An 18,664-nucleotide genomic window follows, 5' to 3' on the forward strand; every position below is an offset into this window, starting at 1 on the left:
TTTTTTTTTGCTCCGCTGGCCTCACAACGCACAAAGCTGATTTCGGGTATCTACCGGAAGATGTCGTGATATGATCCCGTCCAGCAATAAAATGTGATTGGCTGAGACAGCTGCTCATTTACCCAGATACCATCTGAAGAAAAAATGCGATTGGTCGGTTGGTTCATTCCATGTCATTAACCCATTGGTTCCCAAGAAATATTAGTCCACGTTTATAGCAATGATCCAGAAATTATTACTAGTATTTCTGTACTCACGGATAATAATGAATGAACCGATCAGCCGATTTCGAATAGTTTCAATACATTTTAAATTGAGCACATTTTTTTCTTTATTATTGTTATACTGAAAAACTTTGACTTGTAGTTTACGTTTTTTTTTTTGAGGGGAAAAAAAAAAACAAAGAAGAAGAAGCTGTGACGGGCTCCTATCAGGCCAAGTGCTGTCACTCGCCGGCCACTTTCAGGCATCTTTTTCGGATTAGTGAGACCAGACCCTCTGAACATGAATGGGGAGATATCAATACTGGACTCTGTGAAAACTAACGGTCGCGAAGAGCATATGATTGAAATCGCCATGAAAAGTTGATTATACTTGAGTGTTAGGTTGGTTCTCATGACTCAGAAAAAGCTTTAAAATCCACTTTTCTCGTGGATTATTTTGACACTGCGCAGGCGCGGTAGTTCTATAACGGCAGGAGAGGGACAGCGGAGCACGAAGCTGCAAGATGATTGGAAAGCTGTTGGTTCAGATCGACATATGATTGGTTGTTGGCAGCGGAACAGGCGGGATATTTGCAGACCCGTACTGCCGTCAGAGACGGTTGATTAGAATGTTTGCTGCCGTTACGAACTGTCAATTGAATTATTCATTTTTATTAATTTAAAGTTGTTTAAGAAAATAAATATGGCTTTTCCTTAAATACTTGTGTCACTGCAATGATTCTTTTAGTCATTGTAATTATTGTAATCTTTAAGCAAGTGTTTTTTTTTTTAAATATCGTCAAAATATCGTTATCGTTAAAATCCTAAAAAATATCGAGATATTATTTTTTGCCCATATCGCCCACCCCTACCAATCGCACACTTCTTTGGGTTGGCTGTGAGACCCGCTCGCCTCAGCGACCTAAAGGCCAATTTATGCTAACAACCCAGTCCTCGCAGATAGCGTCGCAGACAGTGTCTGCGTAGCCCCCCCACCTTCGCAGACGCTCTGCGCGCACCTCCCAAAAATTGTGACCAACGCAGAAGCCTCGCAGACAGTGTCACAGACAAGAGGGCTCTGATTGGTCCACTCTACATCCGCTGTACACGCACTTCTGCTTCCCTACTTTCCCGGTTTGTTTTGTTTTCACGACCGGCATTTTTAAAAACACGAGCGAAGATGGAGCAGCACGAAGAGCGGTTGATTGAGGAAGTACGTACATCTATATGACTCCAGTTCTAGTCATTATAAGTAACCAGAGGATAAACACTCCACTAACCACACCCACCAACTACTCCTAGCGACTTCGCGCCCCCTTGCGTTGTGCCGGTGAATAACATCGCGCACGCCTATTACTCCCCGCTCAACGATAAATTACAACTGTCTGCGAAAAGCTACTGCGAAAGCCTTGTCGCAAGAGCATGCAGAAGCCCTTAGGACGGCCCTTAGATGTTCGAGGTGCCTCGGCCAGTCATTGCTATCGACGATGATGTTGTCGAGATAAGCGGCCGCATAGGTGGCGTGGGGGTGGAGGACCCTGTCCATCAGTCGCTGAAATGTAGCGGGCGCCCCAAACAGCCCAAACGGAAGTGTGACGAATTGGTGTAAACCAAACGGTGTGGAAAAGGCCGTTTTTTTCTCGGGATAGTGGAGTCAAGGGGATCTGGTTTTATTTATTTTATTTATTTAAATAAATAAATAAAACACAAACTGTGTTGTTTTAACACACTAGTGTGTTAAATAGTTCAACACAGTTACTGTGTTATAGAGTTCAACACATTTATTAACACAAACTGTGTTGTCCTTATATAAACACGCTGATGTGTTGTTTTTAACACATCTCTTTTGAGAGTGCACGAGGCATTGGGTACGCGTCGAATTTAGACACCGCATTGACTTTTCTATAGTCCACACAGAACCGGACCGACCCGTCGGCCTTGGGTACCAAGACCACCGGGCTGCTCCAGTCACTGTGGGACTCCTTGACGATGCCCATTTCGAGCATGGTCTCAAGTTCTTCCCGAACCACCTTTTTTTTGTGTTCGGGTAGCCTGTAAGGGCGGCTACGCACTACCACCCCCGGGGGCATCTCTATGTAGTGCTCTATGAGGTTAGTGCGACCGGGCAGGGGCGAGAACACATCTGAAAACTCGGTCTGCAACTGGGCGACCTCCGTGAGTTGGGTCGGGGAGAGGTGGTCTCCACAGGGGACCGGAGAGGTACGTGATGCCAATGCCCCTTTTTGAACCTCCGGCCCCAGCTCCGCCTTCTCCGGAACCACCGACACCAACGCCACGGGGACCTCCTCATTCCAGAGTTTAAGCAGATTGAGGTGGTAAATCTGTAGCGCCCCACGCCTGTCCGTTCGCCTCACCTCGTAGTCGACGTCCCCGACTCGCCGTGTGACCTCAAAGGGTCCTTGCCACTTGGCAATCAATTTGGAGCTCGATGTGGGCAACAGTACAAGTACCTTATCTCCCGGTGTGAACTCCCTAAGGCGCGTACCCTTGTTGTACAGGCGGGCTTGCCGTTCTTGGGCCTGCTGCAAATTCTCCTGGGTTAGGTGGGTGAGCGTGTGGAGTTTTGCGCGCAGGTCCATAATGTATTGAATTTCGTTCTTACTTTGTGAAGGTCCCTCCTCCCAATTTTCCCGCAGCACGTCTAGAATGCCGCGCGGCTTACGCCCATATAATAAGTCGAACGGGGAGAACCCCGTGGAGGCTTGGGGAACCTCTCGCACTGAAAACAACAAGAGCTCGAGCCACTTATCCCAATTACGTGCGTCCTCACTTACGAATTTTTTAATGATGTTCTTGAGGGTGCGATTGAATCGTTCCACTAAACCGTCCGTTTGTGGGTGATACACGCTGGTGCGGATCAGCTTAATCCCCAATAACCCATACAGTTCGCGCAGTGTCCGTGACATAAATGTGGTGCCTTGATCAGTCAGAATCTCTTTCGGGATTCCAACTTGGGAGATAACGCGGAAGAGCGCCTCCGCAATACTGCGTGCTGAGATATTGTGCAGAGGCACTGCTTCCGGGTATCGCGTTGCATAGTCCACCAGAACTAATATAAAGTGGTACCCTCGTGCTGACCGATCTAATGGCCCGACGAGATCCATCCCAATCCTTTCGAACGGGGTCTCGATTAATGGTAGAGGGCGCAAAAGCGCTTTTGGAATGGCCGCTGGATTTACTAACTGGCATTCGCGGCACGCCTTACACCACCTACGAACATCGCTGCGAATCCCCAGCCAATAGAATCGGGCCATTATTCGGGCTAGTGTCTTATCCTGCCCTCAGTGTCCAGCCATGGGATTAAAGTGAGCCGCCTGGAATACCAATTCACGGCGGCTCTTTGGAATTAAAAGTTGCGTGACTCGCTCTTTAGTTTGAGTGTCCTGCGTCACTCGGTATAACCTATCCTTCATAATCGCGAAGTAAGGGAAGGACGGGGTGGCGTTCGGCTGGAGCGTTTGACCATCAATTACTCTCACTTGGTCAAACGCATGTCGCAGAGTCTCGTCTCGCGACTGCTCTAATGGGAAATCTGCGAGGGATTCCCCAATAGAGAGAGGAGGGGCCGGCGGCTCCTCACTCTGACGCGGAGATGACGTAGACGGCTCTGTGACAGCTGCTCCCGCCAAAGCGACACCGGGACCTCCCCCTGTTAAATGGCAGGACCCACTCTCTACTAAGCGTGTCATTAAACCCCGAAATCCCGGCCAATCAGTCCCCAAAATTAAAGAGTGGGTAAGGCGAGGATTAACCGCCGCCTTCACTATAAATTTTTCCCCTCGGAACAAAATGTGGACTGACACCAAAGGGTAGCTGTGAACGTCCCCGTGCACACACAATACCTTCACCCCCTGTGCTCCCCCCAATGCCTCGTGTTGCACCAGGCTTTGGTGAATTGAGGTCTGATTACAACCAGAATCCACCAACGCCTGATATGTATCCCCTTGGATACTCACCGGTATGCGATACGCTCCGGCCCGATCGAGGGCGGCTTCTGGCGCGTCGGGGATCCGAACCACCGCGCCCATCTCCATTGCCGTGCACTGCTGTTGGAGGTGGCCCGGTTCCCCGCAGCGCCAGCAAACCGGCCCGGACTTCCTCTCTGCACCGGTGTTCTGGGGCTCACTCACCTGAGGGGGGGGAGAGACAGACACAGAAGGGAGAAACGGGAGGGCACCGCGGGTGCGGTGGGCCGGCTGGGGTGGTGCCGGCCCCCGCCTCCGCGGTGGGGGAATGGGGCGAGGACGGGACACAGGAGGAGGGGGAGAGAGAGAAGAGAAGAGAAGAGGCGGTCTGCTGTCCTGCCGCCGGAACAGCTGCCAAATGGTCCTCTGCCAGCTCGATGGCCTGATCCAGCCACGCCGGGCGGTGGCACTGGACCCACTCCGCGGTTCCTGTCGGCAAGCGTGCGATGAACTATTCCAGCACCACCTGATCGACGATCTCCTCGGCGTCGCGGTTGTTGGCCCTCAGCCACCGCCAGCAGGCGTCCCGGAGTTGCTGGCCAAACGCGAACGGCCGGCCGACTTCCTCCAAGCGCAGAGCGCGGAAGCGCTGGCGCTGCTGTTCAGGGGTGCGCCCCACACGCTGGAGGATGGCCCGGCAAAGGTCCGCGTAGGCCAGCCGGCGGTCGGCGGAGAGCTGTAGCGCGGCCAGCTGTGCCTCTCCTGTTAGCAGGGGGAGGAGGCGCGCCGCGCGCTGATCCATTGGCCACCCCGAGGTCTCCGCGACTTGCTCAAAGAGCGTGATGAAAGCCTCGGGGTCATCCTGCGGGCCCATCTTTGTCAGGGTGAGGGAGGACAGGCCCGCGGTGGAAGCGTCGGTTGTCCCCGCCGACGCGAGGAGGTGCCGGAACGCCTGTCGGTCCTCTTGCTGGGCCAACACCAGGGCCTCGAAGCGCTGCTCCTGCTCCTTACGGAGCGTGACTTGCGCCTGGTGCTGGCTTTGTTGGGCTGTGGCGAGGGCGTGGACCAGGTCAGCGAACGGGGAAGACTCCATGGGGCGGTTCAGCGTTGATGCTCCACGGTCCCAGGTTTCAGCACCACTGTAGCGGTTCAGTGTTGGTGGGTGGAGCACAGAGGACGACAGGACAGAGATCAGGTTCGACAATCGCGTTTATTGCTATACTTTTCAGTTTAACAGTCTTTTCAAATAGACACACACACGACTGGCGTCTTGTTCGGGGATGAGCTCCCCTCTGCTCTCTGCTCTCCCTTTTTAAATAGGGCGCGGTCACTGGGAAGACACACACAAACACAGGTTAATTGACGTCAGGTGTAGTGATTCTGCCACTTACCTTCCCTGACTCCGCCCTCCTGTCACAGACTGGTGCTTGACCACGCCCCCGCTGCCACAGTGTGATATCACAGGATGTATATACCCAAGGTCTGAACAAGATGGAGTTTTGAGGTCCAGTTGGAGTATGGCTTGTGAGTTTGAAGAATAAAATGGTTTTTTTTTTCCTGGAAAAAGATTTAGTAGTGACCTGCTTAGCATGTGTGGAAAGAGGTGTGTGTGTGTATGTGTGTGTGTGAGAGAGAGAGAATGTGAATGAGAGAGAGAGAGATTTAACTTCTTCACCACTGGATGTATGTGTAAATCTCAATGCATGCTGTAGTCAGAGTTTGCAGCTTGTGTGGCAAGGGGTGTGTGTGTGTGTGTGTAGCAGTCTTCACAGACTCTCCTCTGTAGCTCCATTCCCTTGCAGACACATGTGCTCTTTATTCTCTGTCTCTTGCTGGATCCCTTCAGCAGTCATTTGTGCACTCACTTTTTCATCACAGAACACACTCATCACTCATGCATAGCACTCACGCACGTATAATTTCAGCTCCTTAAAGACACACAAACATAAGAAGACATCATTTGTGTGCGAGGGGAAAAACTCAGTGAGAGAGAGATGAGTAAGTGTGTGTGTGTGTTTTGAAGTACAGGCCTCTCTCAGCACCTCCAGGCTATACTGGGCTGCTGCACTCTCTGTGTGGTCTGGCAGCTGAACACAGAACCAGCCTCCACCCAGGAACGAAAAACACAAAAACCCACACAGGCTGACCAGACCAGACATGCCCTCTCTCTCTTGCTCTCTCTCTCTCTCTCTCTCTCTCCTTCTTTCTCTATTTCTTTCTCTCTCTTTCTCTGTTTTCAGGTGAAGTCCTTCAAAAGCTCCAGCACTTTGCGTGCACAGATCCCAACTCTTCTCTCCTTCCAAAGCATTCTGTTTCCCAAAAAAACCCTCCATACTTTTCCACTCTTGATATAAAACATATAACAGTCAAAGATGAGACTTTTTTTAAACATCCAAAAGCTGTTTAAGAGAAAATGCATTCATATGCATCAATATCATTGTTCTACTTCTGCTTCACTTTTGTCTTATACAGTTGTCTTTTTCACAGGAAAAAGTCACATACTTGAAAATGAAACAAAGCTCAAAAATTGCAAAATCATCCCAGCAGAAAATGTAATTAGAATTCTCAGTGAGGTATTTAACATTCTAATGTTAGACCGATTTTTTACAGAAATAATGGTCCTGTGATTTTCTTTAAAAAATGTCTTGAAATAATACAGTAATGGTTTGCTTTACAATGATTGTAGAATTTTGTTTAGTCAGTTACACAAAAACAAACATTCTAGACACACTACTTTTAACATTTACTATAACTGAAATGTTGGCAGCAATGTTTTTAAGTATATATATATATATATATATTTTAAATACAGAATTATTGAAACTAATTTTCAGAAAATGTTTTCCAGCCCAAAAAGCATAAGCTGGGATTCTGTCATTCCACATTGCAATGTTTATATCAAATTTTTTTAAAAAATGCATAAAGAATATACATTTTCACCATAAAAGTACAACTTGATATTTAAAAATTTGACCCCGAGAGAGAGAGAGAGAAAGAAAACAGAACTGAATGACACATTTTCTCTGTGGTCTGGTTGTTCCTCTTAACTCTATATAGATATAAGCGCTTACACTAAACGTGTATCTCGGACTGTGTGCAGTATTTCATTGTCTTGGACTTAGTTTAATAGATGATTACCAAATGAAAGCAACATTTTTCCCTAAAAGCTCACTTGATATATGAAATTGTTTCACTGCACATTGAAACAGGTGCCTTGAAGACTGCAAAAAACTGAAGAAGAAGAGGAAACCTTTATTTGTCACATGCACACTTCAAACACAGTGAAATTCATCCTCTGCATTTAACCCAGAAGCAATGAACACACACACACACACACACACACAGAGCAGTGGGCAGCCACACTACAGCGCCTGGAATTTTAATAATCTCAGAGTCGGTGCCTTGTATTCTTCTAATAGGAAATACTAGATCGTTTCTACTATATTCAAGATATTCTAACTTGTTAAGATATCATATTTGCAGTGTAGAAGAGTACAAGACACCAACTCTGAGATTATTAAAACTAGTTCTAGATTGTAACCAACTTATTCCAAGATGTCTTGTCAAGTAAAATGATCTGTCCATGCAGCAAGATAATTTCACTAGTATTAAGGAATTTTCTCCTCAGATTCAGTTTTCAGTTTTTTGCAGTGAAACAGAAGTTGTTTAGTCTGGGTTGTTTAGTTTGGTTTTGGCATCACCTGGCAGCAGGTGTCTGTGTGTTTGAGTTGATTTGACATGTTTTACTGTGTATGTTTGTCTCAGGCTGCTGTCGTGGTGGTGTTTAACTTTGCCATGGTGCTGCTCATCTTTCCTGCTATACTCAGCATGGATCTCTATCGTAGAGAAGATCGCCGCTTTGACATCTTCTGCTGCTTCATCAGGTACCCCACACACACACACACACACACACACATACACACACACACTCATCTATGCAGGAATGTCATTTACAAGACATTCTCCATAAACCTGTCAGTACTTTGAGACAGTTGCTCTGTTCTATTGATTCCAGTTGCAGGAGCTTTATTCTCAGTGCGATTAGACAGCTACAGAAATGCACACAGATACACAAAGACATGTTAAACAACTTATTTTGGGAGTAGTGGCGAGTATAGTTGTGTAAATATGTGTGAGGTATGTGTGGTTTATGGTATGGATTACTGCTTCATGCTATTGCTACGTGTTGTAATCCTGTGTGTGTGTGTGTGTGTGTGTGTGTGTGTGTGTGTGTGTGTGTGTGTGTGTTTCATCACTCTCCGGGGCCCAACCCTCATGTAATACCTGCTCAAGGCTTTTTCTTCATGCTGCTCTCATTTCTTAGTGTGTAGTGCCAGAGGGAGTGAAAGATAAACTCACGATTGCTTTTCAGGTCTTTGCATACGCTCTAAACTCTCCATCGTGGTCCCAAGCTCATGCAGGAAATTGAACCTGAAGCCTCCAGTTTCACTGAAGCGTTTGCCTCCCAATAAGTAACTGTAGCTTATTACTGTCGTTTTCCATCTGTTCACACACATATATATATATATAAAACTGCTCACAGAGGCAGTTAGATTTTTTTTGTTTGTGTGTAAATGTGTATAAATGAAGGACGGATACAGTAGAACTTGTACATGCAATCACATGCAAACGCAATCTTGAGTACATTTTCATGGACAGCTTGTTCTTCTTTGTTGAGCTGTGTTCTAAAGCTCAACTATGCAGCATGATGAACACAGAGATGCAATGATATAAAAGTTGCATTATGTCTGTTCTGGCTGTTCAGTTTGAGGGCTCATCTGATGTGTATCGAATTTCTGTTGAAAGCATGAGGACAAACCACCTAATGAGAATTAAAATGTTAGATTCAATGTCAAATTTGTTGCACAGGGTGTCATGAAAAACAAATCTGTGCTCCATATGAGGGGGAGATTTTTTGGTTTTTGCCTGCAGTGAATCTTATTTTAAAAGTACAATATAAAAAAACAGACTATAATTTATCCAACAGCACACACACATAATCCTGTATTTGTACACTTATCGCTTTCAAATCGTAGCAGTTTGACCAACTGATAAGCCAGTGAAATACATTCAGAAACACAGCACTCCTTTACCTCCTCTCACCTCCCTCTGTTTCAGTCCGTGCTCTAACCGTGTAATCCAGCTGGAGCCTCAGGCACTGGGTGATGTAGGCCACTGCACGCCTCCTCCCTCCTACAGCAGCCACGGCTTCTCTCAGCACACACACATCACCATGCAGTCAACGGTGCAGCTGCGCACTGAGTATGACCCACGCACCCAAGCCTACTACACCACAGCTGAACCACATTCCCGCATCTCTGTGCAGCCCCTCCACCACAACAACAACAACAACAGCAATAATACCAGCTCCACACGAGATCTCCTGAATCAGTCCAGTGAGGTGGCATCAGGAAGCACAGAGCCATCCTGTTCACGGTGGACATTTGCGTCATTCGCAGAGAAGCACTACGCACCCTTCCTTCTGCAGCCCACCACGAAGGTAGGGAGGAAAAAGACTACACTGTGTTTGAGTAGAAGGAACCGTACTGATTAAAGTTCTGACTAGAGCACTGAAGTAAAGAAAATTAATTAAAGTTCTAGTGACCAGAAAATTGAAAGTTCAAATCCGAGACAGCCACTGTTGCACCCAATGTAATAATAGTCGACCTCAACTTCCTTCCAAGTTGTGATTTCTTAAAAACAATTTTCCCTTGGCACAGGTTTGAGGTGTGATCTTTGGGACACCAGTCCTTGTTTTTGTTCTGCTTTCCCTCGTAACCATGCCATCATTCTGCTCCCTTTTATAACCTGCTCAGAATAAACAGAACAAAAACATACAACATATACAAATAGAACAAGAATGTATACTCTCTGGGTATTTGAACTTGATTGAAAACTTCTCTCAGTCGAGTCCAGAGACCTTTGGCAGTCACTAAGCCTGGACGTATTAAGTGAGAATTTCTTGCCAGGTCGGACTTAATCTACTGCAGAGACGAATAGAAGGACAGAGGTGAATGGAAACCAGCTGAAGGATTTAGCACTTGTGCAACCGCTTTGCTCTGAGTAAAACCCTTTTACAAAAACCACAGACACCTTCTGTGTCAGAGGTTCAGTCATAAAAACCGGAGCTTCGATTCCAGCCAATGTGTGACTCATCACTGTGTGTGTGTGTGTGTGTGTGTGTGTGGTCCCAGGTGGTGGTGATTGTGCTCTTCCTGGCGCTGCTGGGTATCAGTCTGTATGGCACCACACGAGTGCGGGATGGCCTGGAGTTGACAGACATTGTGCCACGTGAGACGGCTGAGTACGACTTCCTGGGTGCACAGTTCCACTACTTCTCCTTCTACAGCATGTATGTGGTGACACAGTGTGCAGACTATGCCCACGCCCAACCTCTGCTCTATGAGCTTCATCAACGCTTTGGCATGGTCGAATATGTGCTCCGTGACGAACAAGACAACCTGCCACTTATGTGGCTCCACTACTTCCGTGACTGGTTGCAAGGTACTGTACCAAACCGAGATAAAGCTTGGCTGGATCAGGGTTCCTAAAATGTGCTCACCACATTTGCCGTATTCTGTAGCTCACATGACCTGATTGTGGAGTGTAGAGTGTGAGATGAGGTACTGCTGTGAGAGGTTTGTGTGTATCGTCTAAATTCATTTAGCATTGTTAACATTTGCTGTTTGTAGACTTGTGTTTCACTGAAGTCATCGCAATTAGTTACATCTTCCTTGGACCAAGGATTCACTGTTCTCAGTCACTCTCAGTCAGCATACAACAGAGTCAAGATCAGTCACTGTCTAAATGGGTTGGGGTGCTCATTAATAACTGACAGTTCAGAATCCAGATGCTCTCTCACTTTGCGTGTGTTGTGAAAGAGAGTGTGTATGTCTTTAAAGAATCCCTCTATCAGTCTGCCATCGTTAGCTCATCTGTTTTTCACAAATATAAATCCCTCTCTGAAGCCTCTAAGCCATAACACATTTAATGACTTACCAAGGCAGATTAACATTCCAGAGAAGGAGAGTGAAAAAAGGGGGCTTTTCATTAAGGAGAAAATCAAAATTACAGTACCATAAGAAGAAAGCCAGGTATTGAATGAGGAAGGGGACTAAAGAACATGCATTAGAGAGAAAGAGATTGAGGGCATGTCTCTACAGCTGCTGTGATTTGTAGAAATGTTCTGCTGCACACAGGGTAAATTCTGGGTAATCCTGGGTGGGATTTATTCTACGTAAAATCTCATTCAGTTTTGTTCTCTCTCTCTCTCTCGTTCTCCCTCTCCCTCCCTCCCTCCCTCCCTCTGTGTGAGTCAGTGTCCCTGTATTAATACCATATATGTGAGTGTAAACCCCTTTCGTTTGCTATAAGCCTAAATTGCATTGCAGCTTTTGAGACAAGTGTTAACACGTAACGACTCGCTCTGTCCAATTTTGAATCCCTTCTTTATGGTCCCACTGTGTAATGTTTTTTATTTGAGCCCATGTTTCCACTGGGTGTACACTGAGGGGGTGCATGTGTATTTATGAGTGTGTGCAGAGGCAAATTGAAGGCAGTTGGAGAGGGTATGAATAACATTGTTGGACAAATTTTAAACTGGCAGCAAGGCCAGAGAGAGCGAAACTTGGAGATAGTGGTAGGTGGATGAGAGAGACACGGGGAGTATAAAAAGAAAAAGCATAGTGAAATTAAAGCCTTTCGATTTCATAAAATTGGTGAAATTTAGTTCCCTCTGAAATTTGGTCATTGTCATATATGTTTATTTCTGTAATATCTCACAAAAATATCAGGCCATTCTGTGGCTGAGAAGTTATTTACAACCCCGATTCCAAAAAAGTTGGGACAAAGTACAAATTGTAAATAAAAATGGAATGCAATAATTTACAAATCTCAAAAACTGATTTTGTATTCACAATAGAACATAGACAACATATCAAATGTCGAAAGTGAGACATTTTGAAATTTCATGCCAAATATTGGTTCATTTGGAATTTCATGACAGCAACACATCTCAAAAAAGTTGGGACAGGGGCAATAAGAGGCTGGAAAAGTTAAAGGTACAAAAAAGGAACAGCTGGAGGACCAAATTGCAACTCATTAGGTCAATTGGCAATAGGTCATTAACATGACTGGGTATAAAAAGAGCATCTTGGAGTGGCAGCGGCTCTCAGAAGTAAAGATGGGAAGAGGATCACCAATCCCCCTAATTCTGCGCTGACAAATAGTGGAGCAATATCAGAAAGGAGTTCGACAGTGTAAAATTGCAAAGAGTTTGAACATATCATCATCTACAGTGCATAATATCATCAAAAGATTCAGAGAATCTGGAAGAATCTCTGTGCGTAAGGGTCAAGGCCAGAAAACCATACTGGGTGCCCGTGATCTTCGGGCCCTTAGACGGCACTGCATCACATACAGGCATGCTTCTGTATTGGAAATCACAAAATGGGCTCAGGAATATTTCCAGAGAACATTATCTGTGAACACAATTCACCGTGCCATCCGCCGTTGCCAGCTAAAACTCTATAGTTCAAAGAAGAAGCCATATCTAAACATGATCCAGAAGCGCAGACGTCTTCTCTGGGCCAAGGCTCATTTAAAATGGACTGTGGCAAAGTGGAAAACTGTTCTGTGGTCAGACGAATCAAAATTTGAAGTTCTTTATGGAAATCAGGGACGCCGTGTCATTCGGACTAAAGAGGAGAAGGACGACCCAAGTTGTTATCAGCGCTCAGTTCAGAAGCCTGCATCTCTGATGGTATGGGGTTGTGTTAGTGCGTGTGGCATGGGCAGCTTACACATCTGGAAAGACACCATCAATGCTGAAAGGTATATCCAGGTTCTAGAGCAACATATGCCCCCATCCAGACGACGTCTCTTTCGGGGAAGACCTTGCATTTTCCAACATGACAATGCCAAACCACATACTGCATCAATTACTGCATCATGGCTGCGTAGAAGAAGGGTCCGGGTACTGAACTGGCCAGCCTGCAGTCCAGATCTTTCACCCATAGAAAACATTTGGCGCATCATAAAACGGAAGATACGACAAAAAAGACCTAAGACAGTTGAGCAACTAGAATCCTACATTAGACAAGAATGGGTTCACATTCCTATCCCTAAACTTGAGCAACTTGTCTCCTCAGTCCCCAGACGTTTACAGACTGTTGTAAAGAGAAAAGGGGATGTCTCACAGTGGTAAACATGGCCTTGTCCCAACTTTTTTGAGATGTGTTATTGTCATGAAATTTAAAATCACCTAATTTTTCTCTTTAAATGATACATTTTCTCAGTTTAAACATTTGATATGTCATCTATGTTCTATTCTGAATAAAATATGGAATTTTGAAACTTCCACATCATTGCATTCCGTTTTTATTTACAATTTGTACTTTGTCCCAACTTTTTTGGAATCGGGGTTGTAATTTGAAGGGATTCCCTAGCAAATAATATGCATGAAATCGCTCACTTCACGCAGTCAGGCAGACAGAGGGAAGTCCGTTTGCGCGTGCACCGGTTTACCTTCTTCTTCTTTTGGATTTTACAGCAGCTGGCATCCGCAGTGTTGCATTACTGCCAGCTACAGGTTTACCTTGACCGTGCACTGACAGTTACATCATTCTGTCACTAAACGAATAGCTGATCACACCGAGGTGCTCGCTGACCTCTGATATTTATTATTTTGGCCCTGCATTTCCTTTCCTTCGCAACATAACGTCCTTTCATCTCGCTTTCCGTTACTGTAATCAGTCTTTCACGTTTTATTTGCATGCTCACGTCTTCCATTTTTCTCTCCTGTTTCAAATTTGTATCCCACAATGCCTTGCACAAACAGGGAAAGTCCACCACGTGATGCATTATGTAGTATCTTGAATTGGGTCACAGTGAAGCAGGAAAAAATAGTGGAGAATTTAGGGCCACATGGCCCTAAATTCATTAATTGTTCTATTAAAAAACAAAACCTAATAAAATTGAAAGTCTGTGATTTGAATTCAGTAGCTTTCGGTCCACTAAACAAAAATAATTGGGTGTCAGGGAAAATTATTTTTATGACCTACACTTGAAAAATCTGAAAGGGAGTCCACCTTTAAGCTGCTTGAATGAATCTATGCTCAGACATTTTCAAAAAAAAGCAAGAGGAGTTTAGAGATGCTTTAGCTCACTGCAACACTTTTTTTATGCCTCCGCCACCATAAGGTGCAGGAGGCATTATGTTTTCGGGTTGTCCGTCTGTCCATGCGTCCGTCCCGAAACCTTGTGAACGCAATATCTCAAAGGCTAATGAAAGGAATTTCACCAAACTTTCACCATTTGTGTGCTTTGGGACAAATATGAACTGATTAGATTTTGAGATCAAAAGGTCTAAGGTCAAGGTCACTGTGAGGTCAAATGTCTGTCCAAGAACCTTGTGAACACAATATCTCCAAAGCAAATCAAAGGAATTTCACCAAACTTTCACCATTTGTGGATTTGGGGACAAAGATAAACTGATTAGATTTTGAGATCAAAAGGTCTAAGGTCAAGGTCACTGTGAGGTCAAATGTCTGTCCGAAAACCTTGTGAACACAGTATCTCCAAGGCTAATACAAGTAATTTCACCAGGTCAAGATAACTGTGAGGTCAAATGTCCATCCCCAAATCACAATTTAATAAGGTGTGTAGTCTACCAGGCAGAGGCATCCCCATCGACGCCGTTGGCGTCGAGTTCTATCTAGTTTCAGTAGCACTTTTAATTATTGACTGGCACAAGTAGCTGAATAATTTAGTTTTTTTTATGGAACTATATTTGCTTAATTACAAACTTAATGATTAATAAAATAGTTTATGTTCAATTGCAATCCGTGTTCATGTTGTACTTGTGTGCCTTACTGTAAAGGTTCTCAAATTCTTGCAGCCAGGAACGTCGTCCAGAGTAAAAGAATTTCCAAGGACCGCCTCATGGTCACAGGATGTATTACAATAGTGCAATCACATTAATTAATCATATAAATTTATTCCAGACATTAGAGCTTTTTATTCCTGAACATTCCACTTATCCAGATGTATATTTTAAACATATTAACAGCACTTGAGTTAATTAAAATTTCATTTAGATTCATTTCAACATTAGGTTTTTTTTAGTCTGAAATATTGTTGAAAAGTTTTTTGTAGTTAATGAGTTTATAAAGGGGCGGCATGGTGGTGTAGTGGTTAACGCTGTCACCTCACAGCAAGAAGGTCCGGGTTTGAGCCCCGGGGCCGGCGAGGGCCTTTCTGTGTGGAGTTTGCATGTTCTCCCCGTGTCCGCGTGGGTTTCCTCTGGGTGCTCCGGTTTCCCCCACAGTCCAAAGACATGCAGGTTAGGCTAACTGATGACTCTAAATTGACCGTAGGTGTGAATGTGAGTGTGAATGGTTGTCTGTGTCTATGTGCCAGCCCTGTGATGACCTGGCGACTTGTCCAGGGTGTACCCCGCCTCTCGCCCGTAGTCAGCTGGGATAGGCTCCAGCTTGCCTGCGACCCTGTAGAACAGGATAAAGCGGCTAGAGATAATGAGATGAGATGAGATAATGAGATGAGATGAGTTTATAAAGTGTCTTTACTTTCAAATACCCAGTCAGTTAGTTATAACTATGATAACTAAATAGTAATCACAACCACCTTGAAATTAGTTATTAGTAATCTCCAAAACTGTCATGTGATTATATATATTTTTTAACTGTTTAGAACCTTGGCCTTATAGGGCTCATAAACAGTTAATTTGATGGCCTGAAGTAATATCATTGTCAACGTACATGCAGATGAAGCAATGATATGGTGATAATTTTAACTAAAATAGAATAAAACGCAAGTGAAGTTCATGATACAGTTATGAGATTGTGTAGTTGTGGTATCCAAAATACATTTAATCTGTATAATCTGTGTTTTTCAGTTGTCAAGCACTATTGTCAACGTCTTGTGCCATGTATGTGTTTGTGCAGGTCTGCAGGATGCCTTTGATAAGGACTACGAGGCAGGCAAGATTACTCAGAAGGACTACGAGAACGGCTCAGATGACAGTATACTGGCTTACAAGCTCCTGGTGCAGACAGGAGGCAGAGAAAAGCCAATCAACCTCAACCTGGTGAGTCACCAAGCAATCCCACTGTAGTTGCCCCCTGGTTCTTTCCTCCAAACGAGCCTTCTACTGCAAAAATCTCCAGAATCACTATATGCCCCAATCAGCTACAAACATAGCCACATACATGCAAACATACTAAACTGAACCTCCCATTCATGCATCTTTAAGTCAAGGAAGAATCATCAACATGAAAGCAGCGCTCCTCTCTGAGTTTCTCTCTCTCTCTCTCTCTCTCTCTCTGTCTCTCACACACACACACACACATATATATATATATATATATATATATATATATATATATATATATATATATATATACACAGTGGTGCTTGAAAGTTTGTGAACCCTTCAGAATTTTCTATATTTCTGCCTAAATATGACCTAAAACATCATCAGGTTTTCACACAAGTCCTAAAAGTAGATAAAGAGAACCCAGTTAAACAAATGAGACAAAAATATTATACTTGGCCACTTATTTATTGAGGAAAATGATCCAATATTACATACCTGTGAGTGGCAAAAGTATGTGAACCTTTGGTTTCAGTATCTGGTGTGACCCTCTTGTGCAGCAATAACTGCAACTAAACATTTCCGGTAACTGTTGATCAGTCCTGCACACCGGCTTGGAGGAATTTTAGCCCATTCCTCCATACAGAACTGCTTCAACTCTGGGATGTTGGTGGGTTTCCTCACATGAACTGTTCGCTTCAGGTCCTTCCACAGCATTTCGATTGGATTAAGGTCAGGACTTTGACTTGGCCATTCCAAAACATTAACTTTATTCTTCTTTAACCATTCTTTGGTAGAACGACTTGTGTGCTTAGGGTCGTTGTCTTGCTGCATGACCCACCTTCTCTTGAGATTCAGTTCATGGACAGATGTCCTGACATTTTCCTTTAGAATTCGCTGATATAATTCAGAATTCATTGTTCCATCAATGATGGCAAGCCGTCCTGGCTCAGATGCAGCAAAATAGGCCCAAACCATGATACGACCATCACCATGTTTCACAGATGGGATCAGGTTCTTATGCTGGAATGCAGTGGTTTCCTTTCTCCAAACATAACGCTTCTCATTTAAATCAAAAAGTTCTATTCTGGTCTCAACCGTCCACAAAACATTTTTCCCGTAGCCTTCTGACTTGTCCACGTGATCTTTAGCAAACTGCAGATGAGCAGCAATGTTCTTTTGGAGAGCAGTGTCTTTCTCCTTGCAACCCTGCCATGCACACCATTGTTGTTCAGTGTTCTCCTGATGGTGGACTCATGAACATTAACATTAGCCAATGTGAGAGAGGCCTTCAGTTGCTTAGAAGTTACCCTGGGGTCCTTTGTGACCTCGCCGACTATTACACGCCTTGTTCTTGGAGTGATCTTTGTTGGTCGACCACTCCTGGGGAGGGTAACAATGGTCTTGAATTTCCTCCATTTGTACACAATCTGTCTGACTGTGGATTGGTGGAGTCCAAACTCTTTAGAGATGGTTTTGTAACCTTTCCCAGCCTGATGAGCATCAACAACGCCTTTTCTGAGGTCCTCAGAAATCTCCTTCGTTCATGCCATGATACACTTCCACAAACATGTGCTGTGCAGATCAGACTTTGATAGATCCCTGTTCTTTAAATAAAACAGGGTGCCCACCAGGGCTTTGAACCAGAATTTTTTTCCTATTGGTTCGTTCCGAACAGAAACGGAATTTTAACGTTTCCGGTTTTGGGTTCCACCATTAAATAGACGTTCCCGAACCGGTTAGAACAAAAAAATTTCGTTCCCGGAATGGTTAATTACGTTCCCTGTCAGCTGTTTAACAAATGGCTATAAAATTATGTCTCTGTCTCATCCAGCTTAAGCCAAATGTAGGCTAATTCTATTACAACCTTCATTAAATAAGACAAGAAATAATTCAAAACAATTATTATTTCAAATGTTGGCGATTTGGATTCTCAGTATGTCTTCCCATCTACACAAACAGAAAAAGTGCCAAAAATGAAAGATAATTCGTTTAGTGTGTTACCAAAGGCTAGTCAGGCCCTATAGAGGGCTACCGCATGACGTCACCGCGCCGCGAGATTTTGTTAGGCGCCATATTGGAAGACCAAGTACACATCTATGCAAGTACATACATACATAAAACAAACTACACCTGAAATGTAGCCAGGGCCGGTTCTGCCCTAATCTGGACCCGGGTGCAACATCGCGCAACCCCCCCAAAAAAAACCCACCAGTCTAAATCAGGACAACCATCACATAACTATAACTATAAACATTTTATATCAACTATTTTAACTAAATGGGCTATAATAAATAAGCCTGCAGGCAGCCACGGCAGGCTGCCTCAGAAAAGTAACCATTCAATGACACAACTGAAAGCCTGCAGCCACGGCGGGCTGCCTCAGAAAAGTAACCATTTGTCCTACCTTAAAACTCGTTTTG

At 44.5% G+C, this 18,664-nt stretch overlaps 1 protein-coding gene across 2 annotated transcripts in view; it reads left to right on the forward strand.

Moving 5' to 3' along the window:
- The window catches only part of ptch1 (patched 1), a 142,577-nt gene that overhangs the window by 52,564 nt on the left and 71,349 nt on the right, over positions 1–18,664 (forward strand). For both annotated transcript variants that reach the window (XM_060931928.1, XM_060931929.1), the window contains exons 13-16: positions 7,895–8,013; positions 9,248–9,629; positions 10,324–10,633; positions 16,093–16,235. In XM_060931928.1, coding sequence (XP_060787911.1) covers positions 7,895–8,013; positions 9,248–9,629; positions 10,324–10,633; positions 16,093–16,235 — 954 coding nt within the window. The remainder of the gene's footprint in view (positions 1–7,894; positions 8,014–9,247; positions 9,630–10,323; positions 10,634–16,092; positions 16,236–18,664) is intronic.

This window comes from Neoarius graeffei, chromosome 10 (genome assembly GCF_027579695.1).
Source record: "Neoarius graeffei isolate fNeoGra1 chromosome 10, fNeoGra1.pri, whole genome shotgun sequence".
NCBI classification, from domain to species: Eukaryota; Metazoa; Chordata; class Actinopteri; order Siluriformes; family Ariidae; genus Neoarius; species Neoarius graeffei.